At 48.3% G+C, this 12,710-nt stretch overlaps 1 protein-coding gene and 1 non-coding gene across 2 annotated transcripts; one reads left to right on the top strand and one right to left on the bottom strand.

Moving 5' to 3' along the window:
* The first annotated feature begins 171 nt into the window (after window positions 1–171).
* LOC130128431 (potassium/sodium hyperpolarization-activated cyclic nucleotide-gated channel 2-like) lies at window positions 172–8,761 on the top strand. Its single transcript, XM_056298042.1, has 7 exons — window positions 172–635; window positions 3,836–4,265; window positions 5,424–5,585; window positions 6,533–6,751; window positions 7,633–7,779; window positions 8,045–8,285; window positions 8,562–8,761. Exons 1-7 carry the CDS (start codon window positions 172–174, stop codon window positions 8,759–8,761), a joined length of 1,863 nt encoding a protein of 620 aa, XP_056154017.1.
* Window positions 8,762–12,389: 3,628 nt separating this feature from the next.
* Window positions 12,390–12,461, bottom strand: trnae-cuc (transfer RNA glutamic acid (anticodon CUC)). The gene has a single exon. It is a non-coding gene; the product is annotated as a tRNA-Glu (tRNA).
* Between the last annotated feature and the right edge of the window lie 249 nt (window positions 12,462–12,710).

Raw genomic sequence — 12,710 nt, 5'->3', positions numbered from 1 at the left:
AAACTTTTGAGAGACTTCTCTTTCAGCGGCTCTCCGCGGCCGCTCCTCCGGGTTACATGGCCGCCGTGGCGTCGTCGGAAGTAAGGTGAACGCAGCCCAGCCCGGTTCGCAAAGCAGCCTTCGTCGCTCATCCTCTGTGTCTCCCCCGGGCGTGTGCGAGGCGCGGCGACCATGGCCAGTCCCTCCGGGAGCGCGGGGGGCAGTCCCGGTCACAAAGCCGAGACCTCCACGCACCGTAACCGGAGCAGCCTGCGCGTCTCCAAACGGCGACCCGCTCCCCAGGCCTCGCAGAAGACGGACAGGGGGAACGACGTGACCAAGAAGCTGTTTTCCCTGGTCCAGACCCACAACGACGACTACTCGACGGACGCCGACAGCGCGCCGGTGTCACGGGACCTGGACGCAAACAGCGCCGGCGCAGGGTGGAGAGAGGGAGGAGACGCCGCAGCGGCGGCGGAGGAGTCCTCGTACACGGACGAGTCCACCTACTTCCAGAGGCAGTTCGGCTCCATGCTGCAGCCGGGCGTCAACAAGTTCTCCCTGCGCATGTTTGGCAGCCATAAGGGTGTAGCTGCCGAGCAGGCGAGAGTGAAATCCTTCGGCGTGTGGATCATCCATCCCTACAGTGACTTCAGGTAGAAGAGACAGGGCTGTAGTCAGGCTGCATTGAAATGGGGGTGGGGGGTGGGTGGACCCCCCTTTCCGCCCCCCCCCTTTTTTGGGGGGGGTTATTTATTCCCAGCACAGAATACCCCATGCAAGACGGCCTTTACGGCTGCCAATACACTATGCTAAAACCTGTCGTTTAGTGTACGGCTCGCCAAGTACAAGCGTCCTTGTTCCAACTGAGTACGCTTCAGTCGGCCATTTTGGACCGTCCTTTCTCGAACAACACCCCGCCTTGGCCACAGCCACGAGAGAGCGTGGACGGCTTCCGGTGTGTCCCAGCCTCAGTGCCTCGGCCCCCTTTCCGGCCGCACACGGCGGTAGTGTGGGAGAGTTAAAAAACTCACGCGAGGGTTCGGGTTAAAACGCAGACAGAGGGAGTCAATGAGAGTAGTTACTGTGCCGGTGCCAGGGCCAAGCCCAGATAAACCGCGCCGGGTTTGGGACGCTTCTCCCGGATGCGTGAGTTCTCCAGGGTAGAGGCCAGTTCCCGTCGGTGCAGAGAACGGTCAACTGAGCATGCGCGAGTACTCGTCGCCTCCGTTGTTAGGGTTAGGGTGGGGTTCGGGTTAAAGTCGGCTAATCAGACGCAGAGTAGGGGTGGGTCTTCCTAGAATCCTAGCGCCTGGATGCTACGCGGGGGCCTGTGGAGGCTTGGTAGAGAGGCATTTCGCGCATGCTCAGTTGACCGTTCTCTACTCCCGTTGCCGTTCTCTGCATCGATGGGAACTAGCCTCCACCGTCCGCTGTCGGTCAGGTGGTCAGGGGGCCATGCTCAGAGAACTTCAAGGACGCGCTGCAAGTACAGCAGCTGGTGTCATGCTTCGCAGAACATGATAAGGCGATGAAAGGATTTGCCTAGTGATACGGTACTGTGTAGGACTAGATCATCTGGATTAACAGTAACGTGGCGGTGCCCGTCTCTCCCCCTGTTTGCGGAGAGGAGGAGACAAAATATTCTGATCCCGATGATCTAAGACTCCCGTTAATGGTATACAATTCTCAAACCTATCCTAAGAACCACTTGCTCTAGTTTGCCACACTTTTGAGGGATTTGTCTGATCGCTCGACCGGTGGGCCGAAGGGATTTATCAGGGCACATATAGTAGCAGTAGTGCCAGACAATCTGTTGGCTCGGTCTCTAATAATAGCTGCCATCAGATGTAAAAAAAAAATTTTTTTTTAGATATTGAGCCTATACCAGAGTTGGGATGAATCCATGCAGAAGGATTATTGCCCATAAGAATCCCCATCGTTCCCCAATTATGTCATAAATACAGAGACAGTTGAGGGGGGATTACCGCAGGCCCGCTCCATCAAACCATATGTTCCAACTTCCCTTTAACATTGATAACAGGAACATTTTAATCATCAATAAATAGTTGGGCGGGGGGTACTTTGTGCTCCTGTATTACACTGCAGTAATCCAACTACAGGGTTAATGGCTTATAATTACAGATTTAACTGAGCACAGCTCTCTGTTTATCTCCTTTTCTCTCTGTCTTTCCCTCCCTCTCTCTTTCTCTCTCTCTCTCTCTCTCTCTGTCTCTCTCACTTGCATGCACACACACACACACTTCATAGTGATCACTAATCTGTCACAATACAAGGAGAGATGATAAGTAGTCATGTAAACAATAATGCAGACACACACAAAAAAATAGGACGGTGTGGGCCCGATGAAAGGATAAGAGGGAATACGAAGGTTGGACTGATCCATCATTTTCTGTATCGGTGCTCTGACCGGCCATTGAAGAGAGTACTCTCTCATGACTCAGATGGCAGCCGGGAAAGGTTGAAGGTAATTAAAAGAGAGTGAGAGAGGGGGGGGAGGGGGTGGAGTGCGAGTGAGAGATCCCCCTAAGTGATTGCCACTTAACTGGAAAGACTTACTCTGTAAGGAGACACTAAACCATGTGCCTATATGTACCCAGACACTGGAGACTCATAGGACAATGAGGCTTGTATAACATGGGACAGACAGTGATCGGTGCAGCCATGTACAGTACAGACGTCTGGGACTCAATTTCCTAAATCTTGAAGTGACGGACAGTGCATCTCCGGTCCAGATGTTTCCACTGTCAGTGATGTGTCGTCATTCACGTCCTTTGATTGATTGTACACACAGGGGCCGGAGGTCGTACAGTCCATAGATTTTTAATGAGAGGGGTTCCTGCTATGGCAGGGGTGCTTATGAGAGCAAGGGTCACTTAGAAACAGGTCCCCGACACAATGGCACACCACCCTCCTAACCGGATGGGCTGTCTTGACCTAGCTAGCTGTTGTATCAACTGCTTGCATCCCTTGTTTAAGTACAGTGTTTGCAGGATAAGCAGTTCGGAGAATGGATGGATGGATGTTGTAGTGGTAACATGCCATTACCCGTCACAATGCTGAGCAGTCGTCTGAAACCACTGAAATTGTGTCTGCTGGTGATGTCACTGCTCACATGGCCAATCCATGAACGTGGAAACTTGATTCCTGGTTCATGGATAACAGCACCACATTACGCTGGGTATGTAGCACTGACATTCGCATCTTCTTATAAAATGCAGCCTATCGACAAGTTAGGAAGAACGTTTTTACATTCGCAGATTGTCCGCCAGTGTCTTCACCAATGGACACAATTTTCATTGGGGTTTCACAGACACACAGAAGACTGCTCGGTATAGATGGTAAATGGACTGCATTTATACGGTGCCTTTCTAGTCTACCGACCACTCAAAGCACCTCACAATGCATGCCTCACATTCACCCATTCACACACACATTCATACACTGATGGCGGAGGCTGCCATGTAAGGCACTAACCTGCTCATCAGGAGCAGTAAGGGGTTCAGTGTCTTGCTCAAGGACACTTCGACACGCTCTCCGGAGGAGCCGGGGGATCGAACCGGGAAACTTCCGATTCCTAGCGAAACCCACTCTACCTCCTGAGCCATGCCACCCAATGGACAGTTATCCCTACAGTATATTTATAGCGATAATGACGAAAATGGTGATTGTCTCCATTTGATGTAAAATGTTTAGAGATGCATTTAATGATAATTTCAGCTTCTCTGTATAAGCTAACAAGTAACGTCATACACAACTGAAAATCATGTGTGGAACTGAGGAAAGGGCATCATCCCCTTTTTCTCTGCATCCCCCTCATCCTTGTCTTGTGTAGGTTTTACTGGGACATTGTGATGCTCCTCTTGATGATGAGCAATCTGGTGATTCTGCCTTGGGGCATCACCTTCTTCGAGGACCAGAACACCATGCCCTGGATCACCTTCAATGTCATCTCCGACACCCTCTTCCTGATGGACTTGGTCTTCAACTTCCGCACGGGCATCCTGGGAGAGGACAGCCACATCATCCTAGAACCCAAGGAGATCCGCATGAGCTACCTGCGCACGTGGTTTGTGGTGGACTTCATCTCCTCCATCCCTGTCGACTACATCTTCCTCATCGTGGACATCGAGTCTCGGCTGGAGTCGTCTGACGTGTACCGTACGGCGCGCGCCCTCCGCATCGTGCGCTTCACAAAGATCCTCAGCCTGCTGCGTCTGCTCCGCCTCTCCCGCCTCATACGCTACATCCACCAGTGGGAGGAGGTAAGAGGACAGGGCAGTGGTAAGGGAGGAAGAGGAGCATGGGGTGGTTCCTGGGCCTTGGTGCAGTTTAGGGAAGAGAGGGAAAGGTGGTTCACAGGGGGTAAACGAATGCATCCGTCCATGTTTGCACATGTGTGCAGATCAGCAAAGGAGAGAGAGAGAGAGAGAGAGAGAGAGGGAGAGAGAGAGAGAGAGAGGGAGGGAGGGAGATCTTGATGACTGGCATTATACAATCGCAACATGAACAAACTCGGGCTGTTAATTAACTGATCGAATTGATCGCAATTAATCCCGTATATCAATATTTGCTTGAAAAAGATCCCAAATGAAGATATTTCATTTGGGATTGCTTGGCCTCGGTACTGCCGCTCGCGGCTTTCTCGAGAACCGCTCATCCGAATAACTTCACCCTCGACACTTGAAGGACTATGGGTGTAGTCTCAGCCCCCCCACCCCCACCCCCAAATCACAGTGTGGGTTGCAACGGCAAAAGTGGCGCTGTTGGTGTTTCCAGCCGTTGACTCCACAGGAAGGGAGGACGCAGAGGTAGTGAGTCTAAATGTATGACTAACTCCACTAAAAACGTTGCTGCTTGCAGCGTTCTCGAGAACTGGGCATCCAACCAACTTCCCACTTGACACCGCACTTCCCTGAACCCTCGGCAAGACGCTCGCCAAGTGTGAAGTCGGTCGGATGAGTGGTTGTCGAGAAAATCGAAGGACAGACAGACATACCGTGCAGAACCCTTTTAGCTCGATTGACATGCGCAACTGACGCACGGTGTCAGAAGGGTGCGTTCGTAAATTCCCCCCGGTGGTGCCAGTGGCACCCCGAGTGCTGCCGTCGTTTAGAAATCAAGCGCGCCGCTCGCTCCAGCGGAAGGGCCGGGTTGTCAGTGTCTCGACCCCGTAGTGTGGCAAAATGTGATGGTTGGGATATTTGGCAGTGTTGTTCGGCGTGCAGCAACTTACAGTATAACGCCGGTACATCAATTAATTAACACAAACAGGAAATGATATTATTATTTTTTTTGGTTAATCGAAGTAACGCGTTATTTTGACAACCCTAGAGCAAACACAACCATGGGTTTTTTTGCGTCTTTACTTAAGGTCATTCACGGCTCTGTCCTATTTTCCCCATGTGCGCCCCCTCCATCAGATTTTCCACATGACCTATGACCTGGCCAGTGCGGTGGTGCGTATAGTCAACCTGATTGGCATGATGCTGTTGCTGTGCCACTGGGATGGCTGTCTGTCCTTCATGGTGCCCATGCTGCAGGAATTCCCCCCAGATTGTTGGGTGTCCAAGAACAACATGGTGGTGAGCATATTTTTCAATGTCGACAAAAAAAATATATCATAAATAGTTTCCATTTCATGTATAGTAAGGGATTAGAAGCCGGTACAGTTTCACGAAAAGAATTCATAGTGTCATAGACAACTGCTGTGTGATTCTGTTGTGAGCAGAATGGCACAGGATCGTTGTCTTGAGTTTGTAATTGGGAGTAGGTCAGGCACTGACTGCCTGTTTTGAAATGAGTAGCTATGTATTATTTCCATCACAGCCTGACTGGACGCTCAACGTTGATATTGTGAAATAGATGCTGATTTGTTTAGGGGCATCCAGGTAGCATAGTGGTTGCCTACCAATACAGGGATCGCCGGTTCGAATCCCCGTGTTATCTCTGGCTTGGTGGGGCGTCCCTACAGACACAGTCGGCCGTGTCTGCGGGTGGGAAGCCGGATGTGGGTATGTGTCCTGGTCGCTGCACTAGCGCCTCCTCTGGTCAGCCGAGGCGCCTGTTCGGGGGGGAAGGGGAACTGGGGGGGAATAGCGTGATCCTCCCACGCGCTACGTCCCCCTGGCGAAACTCCTCACTGTCAGGTGAAAAGAAGCGACTGGCGACTCCACATGTATGGGAGGAGGCATGTGGTAGTCTGCAGCCCTCCCCGGATCGGCAGAGGGGGTGGAGCAGAGACCGGGACGTCTCGGGAGAGTGGGGTAATTGGCCGGATACAATTAGGGAGAAAAAGGGGGGCGGGAATGGAGAGGTCGCCCCCCCAATCTACACAGATGGTACAGCTAACCCTGAGACTACATATCATTGTGAGTGAGTGAGCTGGAAGGCAGGCTCATGAGGTGTTTTGCGTCTAAAAACATAGATAAGAAGTTACGGTATTCATCTTAATTATTATTTTTTTTCTCCATTAGATTGTATTGTATCGTCTATCTAAACATTTGTGCTCTTTCCAAACTGCCCTTCCCAGAATGCCACATGGCACATCCAGTACTCCTATGCCTTGTTCATGGCCATGAGTCACATGCTGTGCATAGGATACGGTGCCCACCCGCCAGAAGGCATGAGTGACCTTTGGCTCACCATAACCAGTATGATTGTGGGGGCCACCTGCTACGCCATGTTCCTGGGTCATGCCACTAACCTCGTCCAGTCTTTGGACGCCTCACGTCGTCAGTATCAGGAAAAGGTACCCATATCTCCTCCAGCTAGCCACACATTAAAACGCTAGCTTATAGCGGCGTTTGTTCTGTGACGCGTATGTCCCAGTGGCCTCACATAGACAGCGAGTCGATTAATCGGTTTGATATGGGCTCGCTTACTTGTTTTGACTTCCTGCGGAGAACTCATGTCCAGGGACAATAGTGTACGATGTGATTTATCTCATGGGTTTTTGCCCTTGCTCTGACCCCTTACAGAGCATTTTCACATGCTAAAACAGAAAGGGGCGGCACGGCGGCGCAGTGGTTAGCGCGGTCGCCGCACAGCAAGAAGGTCCTGGGTTCGAGCTCCGGGGTCGTCCATCCTTGGGGGTCGTCCCGGGTCGTCCTCTGTGTGGAGTTTGCATGTTCTCCCCGTGTCTGCGTGGGTTTCCTCCGGGGGCTGCGGTTTCCTCCCACAGTCCAAAGACATGTAGGTCAGGTGAATCGGCCGTACTAAATTGTCCCTAGGTGTGTGTGTGTGTGTGTGTGGGCCCTGTGTGATGGCCCGGCGGCCTGTCCAGGGTGTCTCCCCGCCTGCCGCCCAATGACTGCCGGGATAGGCTCCAGCATTCTCGCGACCCTGAGAGCAGGATAAGCGGTTCAGATAATGGATGGATGGAAAACAGAAAGGGTAGACAAACGGCTTCTTCACCTTTGCTTTGGATCACTGATGATTCCCATTGCAAATAAATTCTCTAATCCACTTCAAATGAACACAGTTTTTTGAGTCAAAATGAACAAAATTTTACTACTTTTGTTTTCCATTAAACACATGGCACAAGCTGTTACTGAATTCACCCACATGCCTTATTGTATTTAGGACCAGAGGAAGGTTCAATTACCATGTGTTTCGCCCAAACGTTCTCAGTACAAGCAGGTGGAGCAGTACATGTCGTTCCATAAGCTGCCAGCCGATGTGAGGCAGAGGATTCACGATTATTACGAGCATCGATTCCAAGGCAAGATGTTTGATGAGGACAGCATCCTTGGAGAACTCAGCGATCCACTCAAGGAAGTGAGACTTCCCCTCTAACTTAATTTCACTGACTGTATTTCCATTGATGCCAATTTTTTTTCTTTCTCTCACACACACACACACATACACAAACGTCTTATGTGGCATGGCAGCTCTTACACATTCAAACCCACTGATTCTTGCTGGTTTATATCAAACCGTGTGCAGACACTGCATACATTGCAAACACTGCAGATCCAGATATACAAGAATTACCCGTATAAGACTTTCTAAATATTTCCTCTCTTCTCTTTCTCGCTACAAGGAAATTGTCAGCTATAACTGCCGTGGGCTGGTGGCCAACATGCCGCTGTTTGCCAACACCGACCCTCATTTTGTGACGGTCATTTTGACTAAGCTGCAGTTTGAAGTCTTTCAGCCTGGGGATTTTGTTATACGGGAAGGAACTTTGGGCCGGAAAATGTACTTTGTCCAACACGGCTGTGTAACTGTGTTTCCCCGTGGCGGTAAGGAGGTCAAGCTCAGCGATGGGTCCTATTTCGGGGGTAAGGCGATGACCACTTCAGCCTTTAAAACCTTTCCTTGTTTTTCATTTTCCCTTCACCATTTTACGTAGATTTGATGCAGGATTTGCTTTCCCTTCGGTGCTGCTCGGTCTTTCATTCAACTCCACCCTCTAGTTTCTCGTCCCCGCAGTTGTCATCTTCCCAAAGCTTCTCCTTATTCCTGTTTCTCACTATGAACACCCTTGCTGCATACTTCAGCATCAATTCACCTTCACTAGTGTGTTCAGTACAGTGACTCTCCTCCCTCTGGTGCAGAGATCTGCCTGCTGACCCAAGGGCGACGTACAGCCAGCGTGAAGGCCGACACCTACTGCCGTCTTTACTCCCTAAGCGTGAACAGTTTCAACGAGGTCCTTGAGGAGCATCCGCTGATGAGGAGGGCTTTTGAGAGTGTGGCCGTGGACCGCTTGGAGCGGGTGGTTCGCAAAGCCAGTGTTGAGCCCCTTCCCAAATGATAACAGTCCCTTATCTCCAGCGAGAGGAGGAAAATACAAAACACTGACTGTGCTAGAAGGATACCTCATTTGCTGTACTTTGTACTGAAATGGGACTGCAAAACAAAGGAGCCATTTGCACATGTTAGTTTAGTTTCAGATTCTGCAAGATAAACAACTTGGTGAAGTTACGTTAAAGCTGCGCTAATTATTTATCAGTCCCACTATCATTTTGATGTCTCTATATGACCGACATAAGCAAGTAAGACGTTCAGCAAGACGATTAGATATTCCTATATAATGATTCCAAATGCTTATGGCAAACAGGCGGGACACATAGTCACAGTTGGAGATATGTTACCTCTTCGCTGTATATTTTGCACACCCCTATTTTTCTAAAACACCCCTACATCTCTCACCTTTCTCCTCGTTGCACAAGCTACCAGATAGATGAATGAAGATCTTTGCCACAAGAGGCAATGCTTATGCGAAATGAAATCCTTCCTCCAAAAAACACTACCGCGCTTGTCCACAAGGTTGTACAGAATCAACAAAAACCCCAAAACTCGTTATTGTAGCAGCTTTAATGACGTCACAGAAAGGCGACTCAGTTCATCTGGACTCAACATTTATTCGAGAGAAACGTTTCATCACTCGTCTAGGTCAGTGGTTCTCAACCTTTTTGGGGTCCTGGACCCCCTGCGTATTTTTGATCTACCCTGAGGACCCCTCCACCTGATCTTGGGGGAGGGGGGTTGCAATTTGATAGAAACAGTAGAAACTGCATTTTAAATTGCATTATAGCATTTATTCACTCTTTGGGGCAAAAATAAGAGCTTTCAGTTGTAACTTAGATATAGTTAACAAAACAGAATTCTTATGCAGTAACTTTCAGATATATGTAACAAAACAGAATATGTATTCAGTAACTTTCAGATATATGTAACAAAACAGAATATGTATTCAGTAACTTTCAGATATATGTGACAACAGAATTCTTATGCAGTAACTTTTAACAATGCAAACGGGAGCGAGATCTCTTATTAAAATACAATAAATTACACGTGTGAAACAGATGTAATTAGAGAAAAAAGTCCTGTTACCTTTTATAGTTTAGGTAGATAAAGGTCTCAGTCACATTTGAGTAAAATAATCCTATTTCTATCAATGTCATAGGATCTTTTTTTTTAAAGATATTTTATTTTCACGGACCCCTTGCAATTACACCACGGACCACTAGGGGTCCGCGGACCCCCGGTTGAGAAACACTCGCCCTGTGGCGCAGTCCACCTCGTATCGAATCCCGCACCGGGCAAGAAAATAACCGGTTACACTAGTTAATCCCCCCCCCCCAATGAACTAGTATTAGTGGCCCGTCTTTCAAGTTCTAAAACCCCCGTGTGGCCCTTGAGCCGAAAAGTTTGCCCTCCCTGCTCTAGGTAATGGTCACGGAAATTTGCATATTGTAACGTGAATGGATAAGAAGACACACCGACTGGCGCGTCTGACCCTTTAGTCTAGCGGTTAGCGATGTCTCCTGCGGTGCGGGCGATACGGGTTCGCGTCCCGGCCGCGGCACTTCCCGTGGTTGCGTTGTCCCCCGAATTCGCTACAATATGAAACCGATCGTTGTTTTCGGTCGTTATGCCACTGCATAACATAAGGGTGGGGATACCAGCGCCCGGTTGAGACTGAAGAGGTCACTTGTACCCCCCTTTTACACTAAAATTAGCGTGTATAAGCGGGTTTTTTAAACGCGGACGAGTTTACCTTTCTTTTCTTTTTTTTTCTTCCCTAGCGTCATCTTAGACGTCACGACGTTCGTGATGTCACGAACGCCGGAAACCGGAAGTAAACTGTAGAAAGCCGCACGGAAGCCGGAGAGACTGTGGTTAACGTTGCTTTTTTCTATCTTGTACTCCAGTCTCTCTTTCAGACCATATAAACTCAACGATGTTCGAGCGCTGCTTGAATGAAGACGCTGTACCCACAAACAAGAAATGTTTTTCATCAGTTGCCGGGGCGATTCGATGACGCGCGGGCCATGGCGCTACGTCATCGCGCAAACGAGCGTGTATCCGCCCGAGTGATGACACGTGTCTGTCGATAAACGTTGTGTCCAGATGCATTTATGCAACTCCACCTGGGTTATCCAGCGTGCATAAAGACAGCTTTAAAGATACACGATGTAGCTGCTGTTGACTGACGTTTTTTTGAGCTTCAGTTTAAAAGTCTCCTTTTCTTAACATGTGCATGTTAGTCTATGCGTTGGGTGAGTTTTCAAAGTCTTGGGCCCTTGAAACGATCTAACGCGTGTGGTTTCAAAAGCAGTTGGGGTGACACTCAAAAGGCTCCCTTTTCTTCCAGGGTAATGTTTTGGAAATGGTTCGGGTCTCCAGTTTACACAAATCAGAGTGAAATACCAGTGTACGCCACGAATAAGATGTGGCGATGCGCAACGATTCCAAAACTCAAGATTATCTATTTGTACATACAGGTTTTATACTTCTAAGATAATATTTTAATGGGAATGTTTTGCTCTGATTGTGATTTTCATGTTAAATCAACAGAGTTCATTTGTGATAAACTGTCCAAAAGTAAATTCATTTAACGTTTCTATAAGCACAAAATGTAAGGGACGCCGTCTGATCAGGTGGGTTCATTTCTCAACAGGTAGAATTTAGTTATTTAATTCTCACTTAAAAATATTTTCATCTGTTCTAATTGTGTGCTCAGGGATGTTGTAAGGAGGAGATTTTACCTTTTTTTATGATATGTGTTTCCTTTTGGAAGAGAACTCCAAAATCGTTCAATAAGTTAAGTATGAACTGCTTGGCTAACTGAATAAAATCTTATGCTGTTAGATTGGAGTTAATGTGTAGTCATTTGCTACAAGTAGTAGCGGATGGGACGCCGCCACAGAGTGCCTTGTCACAACCAGATGATGCATATGAACCCCAAATTTCTTTTTGTTTGCCTCACAGAGCAAGACTGGACTCCCTAAAAAGGCTTATGACAAGGTGTCTGATAGTCTAAGTAACCAATAACAATTCTGTTTAGTCGTAAACAATCACAACATCTCACTTATCATATTTTTGTGTGTGGAATTTATAGAATCTTATGTTCCTGTAATCATAGTGGCACATATGACTCAGAATCAGAATACTTTAAATTGGGCTCTATTACAGACACTCGGGCTCCAATAACTAAAAACTAACAAGATACAAGATAAGAAAATAGAAACAGAAACAAATAGAAATAAAAGATAAATAAGAAATAGAACTAAGAGCAAAATATATCAACAAGCATGGTGCATTTTACACCTTATCTATACTGCACTACCGCAGCACACAACAAGCAGCACAGACAAAACCCGACAGGGCCAAGTCCAATGACCGTCTGAGGGAGGAGTTGTAAAGTTTGATGGCCGCAGGTGTTATGTGGCGACTACTAATACTACTTCCGGCTACTCCCGCTAGGGGTCGCCACAGCGGATCACCGTTTACATGATTGAGTAGTTGAGTTAACCATCCATATCCAAGCCGTTTATCTTGCTCTCAGGGTCGCGGGGATGGTGGAACCTGTCTCAGCGACTCGTTGGGCGGCAGACGGGGGAAGCACCCTGGACAGACGCCAGGCCAAAAGGCAGTTCCCTGACCGGGAATCGAACCCGGGCCGCGGCGGTGAGAGCGCCGAATCCTAACCACTAGACCACCAGGGACTATGATTTCAGCAATCGGTTGAGATCATTGAAATAAAGCCGTTATGGCACATTTTTAGCTACAGCTTTTCACATTGCATAATGTCTCCTCACTTTGCTTTTTGAAATGATCCTTAAACAGATAATAAATGCAATGTCATATGAATATTACCGACAACCCTTTAAAGTAAAATATGCCCCATATGTATGTGTCAGTGCTGACTTTATTGATTGGACTTAATCTCACAGAGCCTCTGTGAGATTAAACGG

Source organism: Lampris incognitus, chromosome 18 (assembly GCF_029633865.1).
Source record: "Lampris incognitus isolate fLamInc1 chromosome 18, fLamInc1.hap2, whole genome shotgun sequence".
Lineage (NCBI taxonomy): Eukaryota > Metazoa > Chordata > Actinopteri > Lampriformes > Lampridae > Lampris > Lampris incognitus.
Note: the sequence above shows the minus strand (reverse complement) of the source record. Positions and strands in the feature narration are given on the sequence as shown.

Bases quoted from the DNA above. Each gene is read 5' to 3' on its own strand.
- LOC130128431 (XM_056298042.1), top strand. From the start codon at position 172: ATGGCCAGTCCCTCCGGGAGCGCGGGGGGCAGTCCCGGTCACAAAGCC. The intron at 636-3,835 runs GTAGAAGAGACA...TGTCTTGTGTAG, and splicing joins CATCCCTACAGTGACTTCAG to GTTTTACTGGGACATTGTGA. The intron at 6,752-7,632 runs GTACCCATATCT...AAACGTTCTCAG, and splicing joins GTCGTCAGTATCAGGAAAAG to TACAAGCAGGTGGAGCAGTA.